Source organism: Brachycentrus maculatus, unplaced genomic scaffold (assembly GCF_059751285.1).
Source record: "Brachycentrus maculatus isolate JH-2025_06_01 unplaced genomic scaffold, ASM5975128v1 h1tg000439l, whole genome shotgun sequence".
NCBI classification, from domain to species: domain Eukaryota; kingdom Metazoa; phylum Arthropoda; class Insecta; order Trichoptera; family Brachycentridae; genus Brachycentrus; species Brachycentrus maculatus.
In genome coordinates, this window is record NW_028281187.1 from 491,669 (window position 1) to 513,977 (window position 22,309).

Here is a 22,309-nt window from a genome sequence, read left to right on the forward strand (position 1 = left end):
AAATCCTATGTTTTTTTTGGGATAAACATATGGCTCACTGCTTTCAAAAGCGCCATAAATAAAAAAAACTTGATTTCTCAGGAGAACGTTTTATCCCCTTAATAAGAAAATCAGCAACTTTAATTATTTTACAAGTTATGGTAACATTCTTTGGTTTTAAGAGATCACGTAATAATGACAAGAAGAAAAAAATTAAACACAGTTGGGACACATCGCTTACTCCTTTCAACAACGTCATATATCAAAAAACTTGATTTTTCAGGAGATCGTTTTTAAAGTTAAAGAATATAATAAAAAGTATTAAAAACACATAAATATCAAGCCACTTATTGAGCTTTTTACTGCGCAACAGATCTTTTTAGATAAAACCTGAAAGTTTTTTCTGCATTTGAAAAATATTTCGTTTATTAAAAAAAAAAATTAAACGATACATTTTCTTCAAAACTGTAGCGGGTAAATATTAAGTTTAAAAAATGCCGCATTTTCTGGGCATTCCGAAAACATGCACAACTGAAAATTGACAATTTTTGATATATGACGTTGTTGAAAGGAGTGAGCGATATGCGACATATCGGAGCCACGAAGAACAACAGTATAATTGAAAGAAAATCATGATAAATAATACCGTCTGGTTTATTCAGTTGTTCATACTATAACAAAGTTCGCATGCTTTCGGCATTACGTTTAACCTTCCATCACATTAGTTCCGATAAAAGGGCTTCTTTACAAATGTCCCTTCCATATATTCCCTTTGTGGGATAAGGGGAAGCCATTTAATATTGAAAGAAAAGTGAAAACATTTCTTTTGTGATTCGGCCCGGGATAATGTAAATAATATCGGATAAACGGCTTTCTCCCCATCCTTGAGATTTAATTAAAGCTTCTCTTGTTGTATTATATTTCCTAAACAAACTCGTTTAATAAGTACCGAATAATATTTAACTAGATATCGAGCGAATATTAAAAACATAAATGTTTCGGATCCTTTGGCACAACAAGTAAACCGGGTAGGATGTTTCTGTTTATTTAATGGAATTTATGAAATCTGGCAAATAACGGTTCAAAATTTTCATGCTGCTAAAGTTTGCAAAAATACTTTGTTAGTTTAGAAATTTCAAAATATGAAACTTTTGTTTAGTTAACAATAAAGATTAATTAAATAAATAATTGATTCAAGCAAATATTCTCCATATCGCTCACTCCTTTCAAGAACGTCATAAATCAAAAATCGTCAATTTTAAGTTGTGCATGTATTCGGAATGTCCAGAAAATGTACTATATCCCAGAAAAAGAGGCATATTTTTAAATTAATATTTACCCGCTACAGGGCAGAAAGTGGTGTTTTTGCATTTTGAAGAAAAGGTATAGTTTAATTATTTTTTTTAAATAAACTAAATATTTTTCAAATGAAGAAAAAACCTTCAGGTTTTACCTAAAAAGATCTGTTGCACAGTAAAAAGTTCAATAATTGGCTTGATATTTATTTTTAATACTTTGTATTATATTTTTAAACATTAAAAACGTTCTCCTGCAAAATCAAGTTTTTTGATTTATGACGTTCTTGAAAGGAGTGAGCGATATCTCCATATAGTTTTATTAAGAATTTCATAAAATACATATATCACTTTAAATTACGTTATATATTTGCCGATATATTTGACTTATTGTTTGATTCACACAATTTGTGAAGATCCCAATTTTGAGTGTATTTTACATGCCTTTTAAGTACAAAAGTCCAAAAATAAAGTCATAATATTTTAAACAAGGTGTATATTTGCAAAAACATTAACATATTTACGAGGAAAACTAAGCCTGATCAAGTATTTCATATATTAGAAAGTGGTCAGGTCAGTAGTCGGTAAAATGTATGAGGAAATTAATGAAGTATGAATGTGGGAGAGGCAAAGATTGTCTGCAAAGACAGATTGGTGTGGCGTTCTCTCTGTCTACCCAATGGAGAGAAGGATGCTAAACATATTCCCGAGGGATCAAAAAATATATGTTTGTATACGGGAAAAGACCAAGGTAAAATTTATATGTGGCTTAAAGAAACGCAGAACAAAAGTGGAATTGGGCAAGTCACGTGGAACGCATGTCTGAGGATAGATGGACGAAAAAAGTACTTAACTAGGCCTAGAACAGGACCCAAAAGCGCGGGTAAGTCCCAGACAAGACATTAAAAAAAGCCTGCATTTGGAAGAAAGCCGCGTCAAACGGAGAACTGAAGAAGTCTAAGAGAAAGGCCTTTGTTCAATACTGGACACAAGAAGAAGGCTGAAGACATAAAAAAAATGTGGGTGGCTTTAAATCTATCGAGTTTGGTAATTATGACATACCGTGCTGGCCTCTTCCTATCCAGGTAAGTGAGTTGTCTCCGTCGCCGATGGTGACGTGGTACATGGAGTCGGTGCCGGCGCGCTGGTCGCTGAGCGCCAGCCGCACGGCGCGCTGGGCGCGCACCTCGAACACCAGGCCGGCCCTGTTGCGGGGCGCCGGGATCCAGGAGTACGAGAAGCTGTTCTTGGTAGATATCAGCGTGTGCTCTGCAAAATTATTTAACGAGATATTTGAATTAGGAAGAATGCAATATTGAATATAAATAAATATTCTTTCTTCCCCATTAGCCCGACAATTACCATTTTCTCTGTACATGAAGTAATATAAATAAATAAATAACATAAAAATAAATATGTAATAAAGTAATTAAGTAGGAATATATAACATACGTTTTTTTAATGCTGATCGATAGATAAAATAGTAAGAACCTGGCTATTTTTTAAATATAACGACATTTCACTTTTGTATGAATTTTCATTACATTTTTTTTACATCAGTCATAAAATTCAAGAAAGATTGGTTTTCAATTGGTCTGGTTACCTTCCCTATACTTACTATTCTACCTGCAGACAAGCCTCCAAAAGTTGAGGCTTTGCGGGTAATCCTTTTTTTTAATCATACCAGAATAGAACCATACCCCTCAGGCAGACCTCCAAAAAGGTGGAAAGACAGCTGGGAATCAACATCCCAATAGCTATAAGCGGAGGCACAAACAGATCCTTAGGATCTAGAAAAAGAAGAAGAAGAAGACGAAGAAGCGGGAACCATGAATTAGAATATTATACATACCATTGGCGCAGAAGTAGGCGCTCTCCGTGTCTATCTTGCCCCGTCCCTCGGGCCTCACGGTGAGGCGCGCGCCGCGCAGCGCCCGCAGCGTCGGTGCGCCCCTGGCGCCGGCCTCCTCCACGCCGCTGGGGCCGCACAACTTGGCCGCGTAACCGGATATGTCAGCTAGAACAATACAGTCATTTTGTTATTTAAAATTAAAATAGCTTCCAGTTCTATTGACTGTCCTGAACTTCTCTCTAAGCTCTCTATTAATGTTACTGTAATACCACTTTTTTATTTATATTTTTTATTTGTATTTATTTAAATCACAATTTATACATCTTGAGAACCTTTTTTTTGCAGGGACCCACCAAGACACCTTGTGTGTCTTGTCGGTGGAGTTCTTTTTTAATACATTTTTTGTTGTTTTTAACGATTTTAACCTAATATAGACATAAAAAATAGAAAAAATAAGAATATAAACATTTTACAATTTTCATAAAATTAGCTCTTGATCATTTACCCATTCCTTTATTTTGCCTTTGTTCCATATTTTATTTAGGCCTCTAACATCCGTCGGCAACAAATTAAAAATGTTCGGAACGATATGTTGCAGTGTTCGACTCCCATATTTATTGTTAATTCCTGGGACGATCAAACCTTCGTTGTGTGTATCGTGTATCATGGTTGTGTATTAAAGGATTTGGATATTTTTGTCTTGTTTGTTGTTCAACGATGATACTCATCCACAATATATAAAATTCCACGTACCGGCAGTCATTTTTAATGTTTATATATCAATATTGGATTATTCCTTTGATTATACATATGACTGGGCACAATTAAAAAAATGTAATAACCTTCCTCTTCACACTCCTCTTGTTTTTACTACTTGTAAACATAATTCATATTTGACAAACTTTTAACAGTTTTAATGCAATCTCGAAAACTTTTAACATGGACTTGTTTGAAAATAATCACATTTGTGTGCGGCGCTTGCTCTCCGAATAATGGTTAATTGTGCATATGTGTATGATAAGTGAATAAGAAGCAATTGTTACCTTTTCGATTACCCGTTTATATTTCTTTCCAGCTAATGTTATTGATGTCAAATTGTCTAATATATTAGAAACATTGTAGAAATACGCAATACACAACTAAATTTCTTCACTGATTGAATCCAAAAACCGAATCGCGTAATATCTTCTTTTAATGGCGTCGTTATTTCATTCGGTTTTTTAATTCGATGACCCAAGTCTAGTTATCAGTATCCCGTTGAATACACTATCCACTTCTACATTATTTTAGTATGCGCATAAATATTTCAATTCAAAGCTATTTTCAGATAAGTCTTGTGTTTGTAGATGGGAATCAATAGGTACTCAGAATTAATAGGCATTTGCGACACTAACAATGGTACCATAACTCAATTTATATACCCACAAATCTAGAGGCCGGGGGTGATCACCTTTGCCTTTATAAATTTAACGATGTAGTAAACATCGATGGCTCAAAAAAATAACCTTGTCTGAGCCTAAGCCCTCCATAGGACACTCATCCAGTTACAAAAAACAATCATTTTCCAGTAGATTACCGCAAATGTAACCCACGCCCTTAAAATTGATAAAAATGCAACATTTTGAGTGTGTCCAAATACTTTTTCACAAAATCTGGATTTTCTCCAATTACAGGAGTTATTTTCATAATTTACACGTGTTATGTTACACATGTGTAAAGTGATCACTCAAACCAGCCTATGACGGTCGTCAGCCCCGTAAATGTCCAGACTTTCAAATTCTTCCTCATCTTTTATGAGATATCAAAAAATAATATGATAAACATGCAGCTCGTTTCGTTATGTCATACGGGATTCATATAAAAATTTTACAATTTTTTTATAGTTTCGTAGGTAAAGAAACGTCATTTTTATTTTACTTGTGTACATATTTTTCAAGTATTAAAAATAAACTTATTTTGAGTCCTGTCTGATATAAGTTACTTAAATATCGTTTGCTTTTCAAATTATTACATTTAAAGACCGAAAACAAATGTAATAAATGAGTTTAATGTTTTATTATTGCTTTTCGATAATTATTATTTATTTATTTGTATTTACTTCGTCGTACACATAACTACAAATAACAATCTACAAAAATTCTAAATTCTTGTCTAACTGTGTACCTAAATATTTAATGTTTTCTACTTTATTACATTCCGGGCAGTTTCATGTAGTTTTATAATTACGACATTTTATTTTTATTTTTATGCTAGAATTGGCATTTTGTTTTGTTTAAGGGTTCGTTTGGAATTTAATAAAATAAGTTTTAGTTTAACTAAGGATCAATGAGTTAATATTTAAGCATTTTTCAACACAGTTTAATATATTTTCAGCTCTTTCTAGATTACCGTTCATGTATTTCTCCGAACCGAAAAAAATAATCGTCTTCAACTTTTGATGAAGACCTAATTACTCATATTAATGGCATCAATGGAAAGCTCTCATGGTTACAACCCAAACAATTTGATTGTCATATTATGAGACAAGGCCAGACGATGGAAATATAATGTGTTCAATTGAGAACCGACACCTTTTTGAACCTCAAACCGAACAATCGATTTAAAAATAGTTAGGTGCATTCTATTTGCACCCCGCTTCAGGAGTACACCATTGCTGAAAACTGAATACCTCCCCTGCGCTGCGTGGTTCCCGCGGGGGATGAATTATTCATCCAGGGACCTCATTTGTGGCGGCAAACAGAGACTTGGGGGAGGCATGCTCGTAACGGAGGCTGTATAAACCAGAGAGAGGGGTGGCTCACAGAACCTATTCAGGCTCTACTTGCAACTGTTACTGCTCAAATGTTTTTATTGTTTTCTCAATTAACATTTATCATGTGAACACTTGAGTTTCTTCATTTATGAAGTCACTCCTCAAGTCTCAAAAAGAAACAAAATAATAGAAACAAAATAATAATAAAAGAAACAATAAAACACTGGAAATTAAAAACTTAATGGATAATACGAACATGTTTGAATAGGGTAATGGAATTTAATGTGATTTACAAAATTTAAGGATGTATATATTTTTATGAAGGTTTTAAATCAAAATATAAATGAATGTTTAATCATGGAAAGAAAAATGTTTATTAGTGTAAAACGTGTTTTTAAAGACGGATCTGAAATACCCTCTTCAAAAAACATTTATTTTAATAAAAAATAATTATATCAGTCTATATATTTATATATATATATATATATATATATATATATATATATATATATATATATATATATATATATATATATATATATATATATATATATATATATATATATATATATATATATATATATATATATATATATATATATATATATATATATATATATATATATATATATATATACATACATATATATATATATATATATATATATATATATATATATATATATATATATATATATATATATATATATATATATATATATATATATATGTACATATTATAATGAATTCATTTTATTAATTTATTCGGCACTTTGTGGTAAAATCAAATTTTGAAATAACACCTAAAAATATCGAAAAATAGTGAATCATCCTTCCTTTTTTCCGCTAAATTTGTGCAGATACTCAACTGAAAGGTATGTTTTTTTCTACATAACCATTTCTTGGGATTTCCATACGGTTACCAAGTTACTAAATCTCTGATATTATTCAAATTCCGATTGAAACTTTTCTCGAATATGAGAATCGCCTATTTTTGAGTTACGTATACGGTTTTCTAAAGTGATATATTTTAAGGCGCCGCGTCGTCTAAGCGTCGGCGTCGGTGCCGCGACGCTACGGATATTGGGAATACTATAAGCGAGCTGGCTCCAGAAGAGGCCATAATTCATGGCCTTGCGATTCTTGTTTATTGCCAGGAAGAAACTTTTGATATGTGCTACGTTAGAGCATTATTTGAGGATTTTTATTATAATTTACACAATAACTTACGTCCGCCTCCGTAGTGTAATGGTCAGCACGCTCGGCTACCGTTCTGGAGGTCCCGGGTTCGATTCCCAAGGGGGGTAAAATAAATATAAGTGATTTTTTCACTGTCATATTTATTCAATATTACCCTGGACTGGTACCTGAAGCGGAGGGCTGATCACCTTTTTTTCTTGTGTAAAACGATCAAGATAACACTGCGTTTATATGACGCAGTGCCCTATGCACCATTGGGGTGCGGATAGGGCTTTTATTATTTATAAAACTTATCATCACGCCGTTGTTTGTAAAGTAATCCCATTAAGTTTTGCATACATCAAATAAAAGGGTCTCAGCTATATAAAAGCTTTCTTTAACCGACCATAGATGGACACGGTGAACTTATACATAAACTTCAAGAGATTTATGATATATGTAGGAGAAATATAATAATATAATAATAACAATTCGAGCAGTGTGTATATTTTTAATTTGAGATTTACTTAGTAAATACCAATATTTATTAAAATTTACTGTGACACGTGTTTCGATGCATTTAGTATCATTTTCAAACACAAGTGATGCGGAAAGCATCGAAGCGCGTGTTGCAATTAATCTTAATAAATTTTGGTATGAGGTAAGTGAAACTAGGAATTTGAGTAGTGTGGTTTTAAATTATTGGTAGAATTGGTAAATATTACACGTGTGTAAAGTAATCACTTAAACTGGCATATGACGGTCGTCAGCCCCGTAAATGCCCAGACTTCCATATTCTTCTTCATCTTTGATGAGATGTCAAAAAATAAAGTGAAACTAACTAACTAACTAACTAACCATCACGCCGCTTCCCCGCAGGGGTAGGCAGAGAGAATAGAGCGCCACACCACTCCTTCCTTGCAAACATTCTTCGCCTCTTCCACGTTCATGCATCTCCTCATACATACCCGCCGATTGTTACGACTCCTAACCTGACCACTTTCAAGTATTTGGCATACCTGATCGTGCCATGTTTTTCTCGGTCTTCCTCTGCTTCTTTTCCCGCTAACATTCGCCTCATGAATTTGTTTTACCGTTCTTTCCTCACTCATTCGTTCTACATGTCCAAACCATCTCAACACACCTTTCTTAATTTTATCGATAATGCTTATCTCAGCTTTGCATTCCTTCCTCATTTCACTATTCGTACATCTATCATACATTGTTTTGTCGCACATAAAGTGAAACTAAAATTAAAAATGGATACATTTTACCACAAAGTGATTGCCGAATCAATTAATGAAAAGTGTGCACGTTGTCCATCATGGTAAATGTTATACATGTATAAAATCATCACTTAACCTGTCTTTTATCATAGGTCCTATAAAAAGACCGAGATTCAAATATTTTTCTTCATTTATGTTAAGATGTCGATATGTAAAAATAATATAAATAAATACTTATTGAAATGTATTTATCAGTTTCAAAGACTCATCTCTTGTTTTTACTCGGCGTCATATTCTGCTATTTTTATTAAAATTTTCCAATTTCGCGCGCTCGATTTACGTTATTTATTTCCCGTCAGAAATTGAAGCCCTTATATTATTCAAATTATGTTGTTTTTTCCTATTTTTATTTTACGAGTACCGCGTAGTATGTAAGGAACACGTTTGAAAGGTGCAGGGCAGAAACTCGCGATGTCCAGTTCCAAGCTAGTAAATATATATGGATGACTAGATGTATGGATGTGAAGGAGGCGAGGAGTATATGTCAGGACAGAAGAGTGTGGCGTTCCATCCTCTCTGCCTACCCCTGCGGGGAAACGGCGTAATGGTAGTAGTATATATATATATATATATATATATATATATATATATATATATATATATATATATATATATATATATATATATATATATATATATATATATATATATATATATATATATATATATATATATATATATATATATATATATATATATATATATATATATATATATATATATATATATATATATATATATATATATATATATATATATATACATGACTAATGACCAATCAATACTGGTGCCTGAAGTGCTGGACGATCAAGATAACAGTGCGTCAATACGATGCAGTGCTCCATGCATTATTGGGTGCGTATAAGGGTAAGAAGAAGTTAACAATGGATATTAAAAGAAAAGTCCCTTTTTACACACTTTAAAAAAAATATTTATTCACAAAAACCCAATAATCTCTTATATAACAAACTAAAGTATATTTCTCTGTGATATTCATCTACTAAAGAGAGGAGTTTATACACAAAGAAGACTGAATGCTCATAATCTCTCTAAAGCTCTGACAAATGTGCGGCAGAACGATGTATAATTGTTTGAATGGTGATAATGCAATACTGAGATAAGCATTATCAATAAAATAAAGAAAGATGAGTTCGGATAGATGGTTTGGGCATGTGAAGAGTGTAGAGTAAAGGAATAACGATAAACTAATTGATGGCGTGAATTTAGTTAAAAATAGGATCAGAAGAAGACCGAGGAAAACTAGGCATGATCAAGGATAATATTTCAAATACTTGAAAATGGTCAGGTCAGGAGTCAATATAATCAGCGGTTTTGTATGAAGATATGCATGAATATGGAATTGGTGGAGAATGTTCGCAAAGACAGATCGGTGTGGCGTTCTATCTCTCTCCCTATCCCAGCGGAGAAGCGGCGTGATGATTTATTATTTTTATTGGATTTTATTATAACAGTAGCGTGCAATATTATTTTGTAAATTATAAATTCATGTCGGTATTACAAACTCCTTTGTATCAAAACAAAAGAATGAAGATATATTTGAAACGTACTTAAAAAACAATGTTTATCTAATGATTTATGACACGGCGACTTTTTTTAGCGTATCCTTCATTTATGAAAAATTTGGTGTCATGTTGAAGTTATTGCCGGCCTTGAGTGTCAAAAATGGATATTTTTATTATCGTGCCTTATTATTAAGGAAAAATATAATATATTATATAAAAACCTGCGATATTTTTGTCGTCTCGAGAATATAAATTTTACACTTCATAAAGCCTTTCTCTAGAGTAAGCACATTATAATTCAATAGAAAAATAGGCACCGAGAAAAGAAAAAAAGGAAAAACGGTAAACCACCCTATAAGCTTGAGATAGTTTCCGGGGGAACATTATAAGGGGTTAGTGTTTTAAAATTATATTTTTAATTTTCGACCAACGGAAATGGGGGACCACCATTATAGGAAAAAACTGCTGCAAACGTTTTAAAGGAAAACCTTACTCGAGTATACGCTATAGAGGGGCTTACTCTAAAAAAAATACGAAAAAAACTGTTAGCATAATATATTCTTCATCTTTCCTTTAGATACTTCATGCCTCTTCATATTGTAATTCTATGCTCAGCAAGAAAAAAATGCATTTTAGAATAAAAAATATTATTTATGTAATTATGAAAGATAAATATGTATCTTTTTACATTTCTATAATTTTATTGTTAGTGCATTTAACTGCCTTACTAAAGACTTTGAGAACAATCCCTAGTGTAGTTAAGTTTTGCGCTGGAATTTCTTGGCGGGACTGCATTTTATATAATAAAATAACAACTACATAGTTTTTATACATTTATTGTTATTGACCAGAGACCAAGTTTTGTTGTATCCGACATCATCAGATTGGTCTAACGTTGTCGGTAATGAGAAAATATGATCACTGGTCAAATAAAATAAATATTTAAAAAACTATACACATTATTTTATTTATTAAACCTTTATATTTGTTCAATGTTACACAAGACTGAGAATTGAAGCGTAGAACTGATCATCTTACCTTCACGAAATTACACTTCTTCAATATGATAAAAATCTCTTTGCGCCATTGGGTGCATATAATGATTAGATAAAGAAGTCATGTAGTATAAAAAAATAATATTGATTAAGCATAATGTAAAATACTAAAAATAATTTTTTTAAATCTTTTTAAAAACGCAAAATATTCATTAATTTCAAACATTTTTTTTGAAATTTATGAAAAATAAATCAAGTTGTAGTAGAATGGGTTCGAACCCAGAAACTTTTGCTCAGAGTCCACGACACTAACCACGGGACAAAACAAGTTTAAAAAAATATTAACAAAAATAACGTTAAACTGCCAAGAGAAAAAAAAACACGAAAAATTAGGATATCAAATTCAAAAACAGCTGCGTATGAATTAAATTTACTGACACATTTAAATATTATCATCAGTAGTTATTTGTATAATCAGTAATTTCATCTCGGTCATGTATTTATACCTTATTTTTTGACATCTCATCAAAGATGAAGAAGAATATGGATGTTTGGGCATTTACGGGGCTGACGACCGTCATAGGCTGGTTTAAGTGATCACCTTACACATTTGTAATATTCACCAATTCTACCCATTATTGACAACCAAACTACTCAAATTCTTGGTAGTTCTATATATATGTATATGAACCAATTTTGAAACATTGTTCTTGAGTCACTAGAGACATCTATTGGTGAGATGAAAAGAAGCTTTTTATTGAGCAGAAACTCTTTTATTAGTATGTAAGGTCCGAATTGGTCCTGGATTATAATCACACACATGAGAAACGCCAGACTTCCATATTCTTCTTCATCTTTGATAAGATGTCAAAAAATAATATAAAAACAACTCATGTAATTGGAGATAATCCAGATTTTGTGAACAAGTATTTGGACACACTCAAAATGTTGCAAATATATTTAAACTTTAATATGAAATTTATTCAGAATAAAAAAGTTTTCAGAAAATTCTATAAATTTGGGCGCAAAGATTTTTTTAATATTCTACATACCAAACTAAAGTATCAGACTACTAAATACAAGAGGCGGACAAATATTTACATACAAAATTATGTTGTAATAAAATATTGTTGATCTGAGGTAAACATTTTTATTATGCTCTTATAAAATGGATGCTACCTTTTTTTGTTTACTTTAGTATCATGATTTCGTGTTTTTTTTCTTTCTAAAAATAAATATTGTATTACAAAGCATCTCCTTTGTGTCGCTCGTTCGTATAACCGAAAAATTGAGAAATAAAATCGGTTAAAAGGAAAAATTGCCGAAAAAGAGGTATAAAATATTCATTAATTGGATAAAGAATTATTGGGTACAGTTGCGAGGGTGACCAGGTGAAAGGCATTAAACCAAATTTATGACAATTCCAGAAAAAAATATGTTTATGGTTCTGTTTTATTTATAAATAATACTTGTTATTTCGACAATGTATTGTAATTGGCATAATGTTCGCCTCCGTAGTGTAATGGTCAGCACGCTCGGCTACCGTTCTCGAGGTTCCGAGTTCGATTCCCAGAGGGGATCAAATAAATTAAAGTGATTTTTTACTCTATTATTTACTTAAATTACCCTGGACTGGTACCTGAAGCAGAGGGCTGATCACCTTTCATTCATGTGTTAATGATCAATATAACACTGCGTTTATATGATTCAGTGCCTTATGCACCATTAGGGTGCGGATAAGGGTTGAAAAAAAAATTGGCATAAAGATAATTATAATTTTGGATAGCTTATATAGTGCCATTTTCGTAAAATACTACCTCGAGAGCGTTTCACTGTGTTTAAATTAGGGAAATGAAAATAATCGTTATAATTTAGGAATTATATGCATTTAAAGTTTTTTTTCTTCTAAATTTCATGTCACTCTCACAGTTTGTAACTGCTGATGGAAGGGCATTTGATGCCATTGGGCCTGCAATGACATAGTCACTTTTACACTACGCCAGATTAAGTGCACTGGTTGAAAAACATGATGGTATTTAATATATGAAGACGAATATTTAAAAAATAATCAAAAGCAAAATATGTCGAAGTACGGGCATTAGTGATGCTAAAAACCTTTTATTGGGTGGTTTTCACGATCACTTTATAAACTTAGTAACTTTCTCATTAATTAATTCGGTAGCTTCTTTGTGGTAATATATAAACATTTTTAATTTTAGTTTTACTTGGTAAATACCACTATTTCTTCAAATCTATTGTGACACGTGTTTCTATGCATCCCGCATCCCGTAAACGGTGTTTGAAAACGATTTGGAATACATCGAAACACGTGTCACAATAGGTTTGAACAAATACTGGAATTTATCAAGTAAAACCCAATGAGTAATTTAAAAAATACTCCCTTTGAAAGAAAAGTTCGCGACGTCCTTTTTCTTGACATTTCTCAGTACAGTATTATTTTTTCTTTAGTGCAGAAGCGTCCAGTTTGTAATGGTGACGTATAATTCAAAAAGCGAAGAGAAATGTTGAAAAAGTTCCATTAACATTTTGCAATAAATGTTTTGAGGACGTGTCTTGTCGAAATTCTGAGATATCACACTGCCACTTGACCACCCGGTTCGCCCGATTCGGGTGCTATCTGAGAAGGAATGTCTCTTCGCGATATAAGTGCCGACATTCCAACATTTTGACGCGAAATAGCACGTGATAAAAAGTGCCAAAAAAGGAGCTGAAGCTTGCATCAGTGCATGACGTAGCTGTTTGCTTGATAATGTTCATACCTCAGTAAAAAAGCATGCTGTCGATAAAAGTTATCAATCGTAACATTAAAGGTTTCTGTTTAGTAGTTTATCAGGTTAAGGCAGGCGCCGTGGCGTAGTTCGACTGCGAAACTGGCGTCGCGGGTTCGATTCCCGCCAATTGCAAAATATATTCAAGATTTTTTTTTCAACTGTATGTTGATAATGCATTTTCCACATTTTCCTTCCCCATTCTTACTATTCTACCTGCAAAAATTTATTAAAATATTCAACCTAAAAAAATTAAATAAAAAAAGTAAAAACATGTTTGCTCAAATCTTAATGCTCCTGAAGAAATTCACTAATTTTTGGAATAATGGTATTGCGTTCCATTACAATACGCATAAGTTTTTATATATCTATAAAAAAAATTAAAATCTAAGTTTGTTCAAAATCTCAAATCTTCGAAAGTAGTTCACCGATTTCTTTGAAATTTTGACGTTTCATTCGAGTACGCGCAAGTTTTTAAAAGTGTGACAGGTGTTCTTGCCATTGAACATGACTAGATTAAAACAAAAACAAAAAGTTTTTTAACGAGATGGCAGCGCCACCTGTTTAATATTATGGCAACACACTCAATAATAAACATTGCTCATGCGGGACAATGTGCTTTTAAACAGATGTAAAAACATTGTAAACATACACGCATCGTGAAATAAAACATATTAAAGTCGTGTGTTTTCTCTGCTCCTTTTTTTTACATTTTGACAGACTGTTCAGATAACTAGTTTCACAACAACAAAAATACTTCTTAATTTATCATCCCATATATAAAAAATTCAATAAAGGGTTTTGATGCAGCATGTTAGAAAAGTAGATACGACACATCATTATGTACATATCTATATGCATGTATAATATTTTGTGTTAAACTACAGTTCTCAATTTTCCTTGATTAAATACAAATCATATGAGATTACGTGTGTATAACACGAGATAATAGTTCTGCGGTGAAGCCGTTATGGGTGAGACCTTATAACTCCGCTTCGGCGTATTATGTAACATTCAATATCGAAATTAATTACTACAATAAATCCAAACTAGCATATCCAGTAAATATTACCGCCATAATAACAGCTAACATTCAACAATATAGCAGAAAACGTTGATATTAATTGGAATTAATTTTCATTTGAATAAACCTTATATCAATACGTCTAAAAATCCATTATTATTTATTGTTATTTTTTAATATTATTAATTATTTTAAACACAATTAATGATCGCTTGAAGTTTATTATTTTCGTGACAGTTGATTTCCTTGTAAAGGCATTTTTAAACTCCTCGAAAAAATTTATGTACACAATTTTGATCAGTCGATATTTTTTCACAATATCTTAAGAGTTTTCAAATACTTGTTGGCAAATCAGGGTGTCTCCACTTAGGAGTGATTTTATTTATTTTACATTTTTCAAAATAGATGAAGAAAAATGGTGAATAGTTCACGTGTGTAAGTAAGTGATCACTTGACTAGCCTATGACAGTTCTTAAGTCCTGTAAATTACTTACTTAAAGTACTTTACATACGAATTATTGTCACACATGTCCCGACTTCACGAGAGCACTCGTACAAGTTTTTTTTTCATTTTATGTATGGTTAAAAAAAGAGACTCAATTTTCCCAACATTATAAACAAAAATGTAATACATACATAGTTTGTTCGTTCAGAATCTTAGATCTTATAGAGTTATTCACCGATTGCCTTGAAAATTTGCACAACGTTGCATTTGGGTATGCGCGGGTTAAAAATATTTATTGCAGTTTTTATAAGTCTGCGACTGGTGTTTTATCTGTGACAGATTTGAAAAACATGTTTTTTAAACAGATTATTTGCCCGCAATAGCAGTGCCATATGTTGAATGTAACAGCAACACAACCAATACTAATCATTGCTTATGGCGGTCAGCGTGCTTCATGACAGCTGCTTAGTTATTGTGTTATCCGCAAGCATTGCGAAATTGAACATACGTACTTGTACAAGAATGTATGTATTCGCCTTTCTTTTTTCTATTTAGTCAGACTGAATCAAAGCAACGCGTGGCTGGAAATAGCTAGTTAGAAATAGAAATAGTTTTTTTTCTATCGAAATTGCCAGTGAAGTGTGAATACAATGAAGTGTATTATTGTTGAAACGATGTTACTAGCATTTGGTGTACGAGAGTACTTATACTCAGATATCAGTCGGATTAAAATACATGGAGCAAATATAAACCGGCACAAAGCGCCCTCTAAGTAAACTTTTGGAAACATCAATTTCCTGCATTTTCCATTATCCAGCCCCTGCACTATTTGTCGGTGGCGAATTTTTGTGTTTGCCATTGGCGTGTTTGTTTGTCCGTCTCTGCGAGAGTCACCCCTCCGCGCTGCTCCGCAATGTTGATTTTGCCGTGCACTTTCGCGAAATTAAATAACATTTGGCTGTTTTTTAGTGCCAAGTTTTCGGTTGGCGCGCTTTCCGGAGCTTCCAATTTTTGCCGCCAGGCGACAGTTAAGGCGGGGAATTCGAACAGCACTTATAAAAGTGAGTATAATCCAGGGACGACAGACCTTTCTACGAAATTATTAAGCATATTATGAAAGAAAATAACATAATTCAGGTCCTTATTTAAAGATAACAAAATTATTATAATATTATATGATAACAAAATACATCTTTCACAAAGATTATGTGACACAAAATTTTTAGGAAACTGTTTTTATCCTGTTAAACGTAAAAAGCGATATCTCGAGAAGGTTTTTTGTGAATGTTTTTTTTTTACTTATTACTATTCCATTTTTATTCCTCTATTAGAATTCTGTTATTAATAACAGAATTTTTTTTTGGTTCCAAGTGAAAAACTTTCCCAATTATATTTTTTTTTAAAGATATATTTTTAAAAAAATTCCTTATCCTTACCTGAATTTTTATATTTATAGTAATGTTAGTATATAAACACACAAAGTAAGTACACCAAAACTAGATTTCACCCTCGAGCGATTTTATTTAAAAAAAAGACATATACATATCTTCAAAAGCAGAACTTACATATGTTTAAGAAGAAAATAAATGGTAAATATGTAGGTAACAAGAGTGTAGGTATTATTATGTTATCGGTTGATTTAAGTGACACTTTATACAGTCAGCAGGCGCCGTTGCGTATTTGGCTAGACACTCGATTGCGAAAGTGGCGTCGAAGGTTCGATTCGCGAAAGTGGCGTCGAAGGTTCGATTCCCGAAAATGCAAAATGAATTCAAGACAGATATATTCTTATTTGGTCTGGGTTTTGTGATGTGTTTTTCATATTTACCTTCCCTATCCTTATTACCCTACATGCAGACAAGCATCTAAATATACGCTTTGCGGGTTATTTCTTAAAAAAAGGCATCACAAAAAACGATTTATTTTTCTTGTTAATGAAGCAGAACACTAAAAAAATGCGCATTTTTATAAAAAATAAAATGAAATAAAATATGTTTTTCCTTATGACGTACAAAATTAAATATTTGAAAAATGATTTTTTCAGGTAGGCTAAAGTAGTTTGTGTTTGAAAATAAGAAACATGTTGAATGTAAAAACTCGATTTCTTAGTATTAAATAATATAAATCGTATGTCATGAATAATATGAAAAACATTCCGGCTATAATTAAAAAATCATTTTTTTATTGTTTAAACGCGTATTATAGGTGTACCATCTCCGATAAAATCTGATTTGTCTCTACCAAAAAGCTCAGAACGTTTTTTGAATGCCAACCACATGGGAATTATATTCGTTATATCGTTATTTTACTAGGAAAAAGCTTTAAGCCATTAATAATAATACCATTCATGTTAAAATAGAAAAAGAAGAGGAAATATAGAAGTCTGGGTATATCGAGGGCTCGCGACTTGTCATCGGTCAATCATTGTGTAAGACAATTTTGACCAAAATTAAGCACAGTATAACCATGTTTCACATTCACTAAATAAATTGGATTCGTTTGCGCATAAACCAAGAATCTATCTAATTTCTTCAAATTCCAGTGCGTTCAATTATCACGTATCCCGCAAACTATGAGAATTATAATTTTAATTATTATAATAAAGATTTGATATTTGGACGACTACAATACATTTTATCCAGCGTATTCCAATTAGGCATATACAAATACTGAGGAAATATACCTTTATATATATATACACACATATATATTTTTTGAGAACATAAAATTTTTGTATTTTCGCACATGTGTATGTTTCAAAACGTGTATTTGTATTTTCAAAAAAAGGTACATTATCGAAGTATATTATAAAAATGTAAACTTATAATATATAAAGGTAGATTCGGTGACTAAATGTACCCCATTGACCGCCGAGACTAAAGGGGGTTGTATTCACCACCCCTATAGCAAGTTCTACACGCCTAAGTATATTAAACAAGTCAAATTAAGTTAATTGTTGGCGTGTCGCACCAGCCCTTAACCAATCCGACCGCCCCGAGCCATATAAACTTTCTCGGGAGATTTCGGGCGAAAATATTTTCCAGCGAGTATTCAGATAATTCCCGAAACTTTTGTGAAAAATTATTCCTCAAAGGGCCTTTGCGAATTATTCAAGCTTTTTCATGAACTTCGACTAGATGCACGAAATGATATATAATTTAATATGAAAAATCCTTTTATAAATCCTTTATTGAAAACATGTAATTTTTCTTCTATTTCTTATCTTTACCCAATGGTGCATTAGCACTGCGTTTGAAGCACGCATTGTCAACTTATTTATCAAATATTTGAGCATCAGGTACACTAGCTCTGGGTAAATGTATTTAATAATTAATAAATGTAGTAAATGAAGTACACGAATGACTTACGAAATATAAGTATATGTATATTTGTAAAATCAGTAATTTTTTCAAATGTACAAAAAATTTAAAACTCACCATATTTTTTTGACCTCTCATTTTTTAAATCCTTAATTTTTATCATTTTTCAAGTTTGTTGTTATTAAGAGGATGATAAATTTTGATAAAAAAATAACGTTATATCAAGAGGAGAACATTAAGGAAAATTTTTTTACGGTATTTTAATTTCTCATGCATTTATGAATTTAATTTTATAAATATTTCAGAAGGTACACAAAGAGTAAATAAGAAAAAAACATTTGAATATACATACTTCGTTTCTACCCCCTTTAAGACGATTGTTCATGAATATGAATTATTTGAAATAATATTGTATTATTTTATCAAAGGAAAATCCGTTCCGAATTCATTTAAATAAGATCGTATAATATTATGTAGAAATCATTATCTTCATCATTCGTATCACTGTATCACTAATTATTAATAAAGAATAAACTTAACGAATATTACGTAAAAGAAATTCATCAAAAATTTATCATTTTAATTAATTTTCCATTTTATTAAAATTTCTCAATAACATTAAATTTATTTTTCCAAAAATCTTCCAGACGGAAAAAAAATACTTGAAAAAGTTTTAAATGAATAATTATTTGGACGGCTTCGCAAGTAAACAGTTTTATAATGAATATAATTGGATTTTTTTCTACAGACCGTCATAATAAGGGGATTGTTATAATCAAATAATGTAGTCATTGTGAGCAACGCACTTTTATAACTCAATTTTATGGATTATGAGACAGTTAAAGTCACCTTATTCAAATATGAATTAAGACTGGTCTTCATTCCATAAATTGCATATCTTGTATTTCTATTTGATATGTTACAAACGATAAAAAATCAAAACAAAAATATGTTTATATAATAAAATAACAACTTGATGGTTTTTTCCACATACATTTTATTTGACTAGCGATTGGATTTCGTCGTAACCGACACCATCAGACTGCAGTTCCACCAAGAAAAGTCAGATCAAAGCTTGACCAATCTAAGTATTGTTCTCATAGTCTTCAGTAAAGTAGTCAAATGCACTAATCATAAAATTATAGAGATGGACTCAGATATATATATATAAATATATAAATATATATATATATATATATATATATATATATATATATATATATATATATATATATATATATATATATATATATATATATATATATATATATATATATATATATATATATATATATATATATATATATATATATATATATATATATATATATATATATATATATATATATATATATATATATATATATATATATATATATATATATATATATATATATATATATATATATATATATATATATATATATATATATATATATATATATATATATATATATATATATATATATATATATATATATATATAATATATATATATATATATATATATATATATATATATATATATATATATATATATATATATATATATATATATATACATATATATATATATACATATATATATATATATATATATATATATATATATATATATATATATATATATATATATATATATATATATATATATATATATATAAATTTATTTAAAAAATACGATTTTTAGTGTATCTCAATATGTACCGTTCTTTTTATGTGAAAGATAAAATATAAAAAAAACATGAGGTAAAAACAAAATGAGAAAATATGACTAAACACTACAAATATATCTTTGCATAAAGTATTTTTTCAGATAATTTATTTTTATCCCCGAATGGGTTCTATTTTATATATGTCAGGCAGCTGGTAGATTTGAGTATAGGCAATATATTTTAAGGACCTTACTCCAAATTTAGTAGTGTTTATCGGCTTCACATGTATTTTGTTATGTCCTCGTGTATTATGATTATGAATTTCTTTGTTAAAAATATTTTTTTATCCTAAAAATGTCAAAAATATGTCTTATCTTGGAATAAATAATACAGTTAACGATGGACCTACATAAGTGCAAAGTAATTCCAAGCTACGGTGAAAGATGACTGTTTTGTGGCATATGTGAAAATTGTCAAATATTGTAGATCTTTTAAATTATTTGCTCTTTTTTTTCGGTTTCACCATACTTCCTACAAATTCAAATAGAATAAAGTGATTTATCATCAAAAGTAAGGGGATTTATGACTCCCAAATACACGTGTAGTACTATCGTATACAATTAATTAAAAACAGAACGAATGTTTTATCCTCGCAATTAATTAGAATTAAGGATTTCCTTCAGAGAGAAGCACACGAGCTAAATTAATCCCATGATTAACTACGCAACCAACGTTTGGGTGCTGGTTTAACTAATAATAATAATAATACATATCGTCACTGTTCTCGCAAACGGTACAAAATGCAAAATGCATTATTTATAGATTTTTACTTAATAATAAACGAACTATTTTTATACTATTGTTTTATATCTCAACATAAATGAAGAAGAATATAGAAGTCTGAGCATTTATGGGTCTTCAGGCCATCAAAGGCTGGTTTAAGTGATCACTTTACACATGTATAATATTCACCAATTCTACCCAACCAAGCTACTCAAATTCTTGGAAGTTCTAAATATATGATCCAATTTTGAAACATAGTGAAACATTTTGAAAACTAGTGACATCTATTGGTGAGATGAAGAAGCTTTTTTTTTATTAAGCAGAAACTCTGATATTTGTATGTGAGGACTGAATCCTGGATTTATAATCACATGCATGAGGAACGTCAGAAAATATTCTATTCATTTTATGATTTTAGCTTATACTTTGATAAGTTAATTTATTTACAACATTTTGAGTGCTGTTAACTATTTTTAATTTTAAAAAATGCATTTTAATATGAGATTACCAAAAAAAAAATGCTGGCATAATTAAATGTTCGTTGAGAAATATTTGTGTTCTTGTTATATATAAAAATACTTTAACTCAATGTATATTGTAAACCTAAACGGTTCGTTATTAAAAAATTGTATCAAGTTATGATAGAGTGGGTTTGAACCCATAAAATCTTACACCTGACTTTTAAGAATTTATTTTCTTTTTTTGTAATAATAAATATTAAAATTTTTTTCATGTTTTTTTTTTTAATTTTTAAATATTCCTTAATTAACTTTTTGACCCCCCTCCCCTCTAGTTATTAACCCACCCACTTTTACCAATACCTGAATGATTTTTTTCTCGTTAGTTTTTGTTATCACCTACCGATAAAAACATCTGTACTTTTCGAAACTAGTCGTGTGGAATAAAACTCAATTAGTGATCTAATAGAAGTGATTAATTTTTGAGAATTAATATGATATTTATACAATATTCAACTCTTCGCTTAGAGCTAAAATGTAACGTGGAAAGGTACCCAAATTTACGTGGTTTCCTCCCAGCAACGAGAAAATGCTGAGAAATTCCTGATTGGCCCACATTAGATTATCCCTCCTGTTTCCAACACAGATTTAACTTAAACATTATTTTTTAAGTAAAAAAAAGAATAATCCACTTAATAATCTTTAAACCTCGTGCATGGTAAGCACGGTAAATAATAAACGGAACTCCCAAAACAAAATACCAGACTGATAGGAGTGCAGTTATGTTGGTTGCATACGTGGTGCACGTGTGGTACTCGCGTCCGTGGCGATGTGGGAATCTTTTGTGCAGAAAATTGGACAAAGTGAACCGCAGATTGGAGGTGTCCAGATGGGAGAGTGGAAAGTGGAACTGGAGACTGGTAAAAGTTGGTATTGCGAAACACAATTAAATGGAATTATCCACAAGGGTTGAG

At 30.8% G+C, this 22,309-nt stretch overlaps 1 protein-coding gene across 1 annotated transcript in view; it reads right to left on the reverse strand.

The window, feature by feature from the left end:
* LOC148302588 (C3 and PZP-like alpha-2-macroglobulin domain-containing protein 8) overlaps positions 1-22,309 on the reverse strand; it is a 102,972-nt gene that overhangs the window by 13,444 nt on the left and 67,219 nt on the right. The window contains exons 9-10 of the mRNA XM_088271379.1: positions 3,127-3,291; positions 2,337-2,543 (exon numbers count right to left, since the gene is read on the reverse strand). Of these exons, the coding sequence (XP_088127505.1) occupies positions 2,337-2,543; positions 3,127-3,291 (372 nt within the window). The remainder of the gene's footprint in view (positions 1-2,336; positions 2,544-3,126; positions 3,292-22,309) is intronic.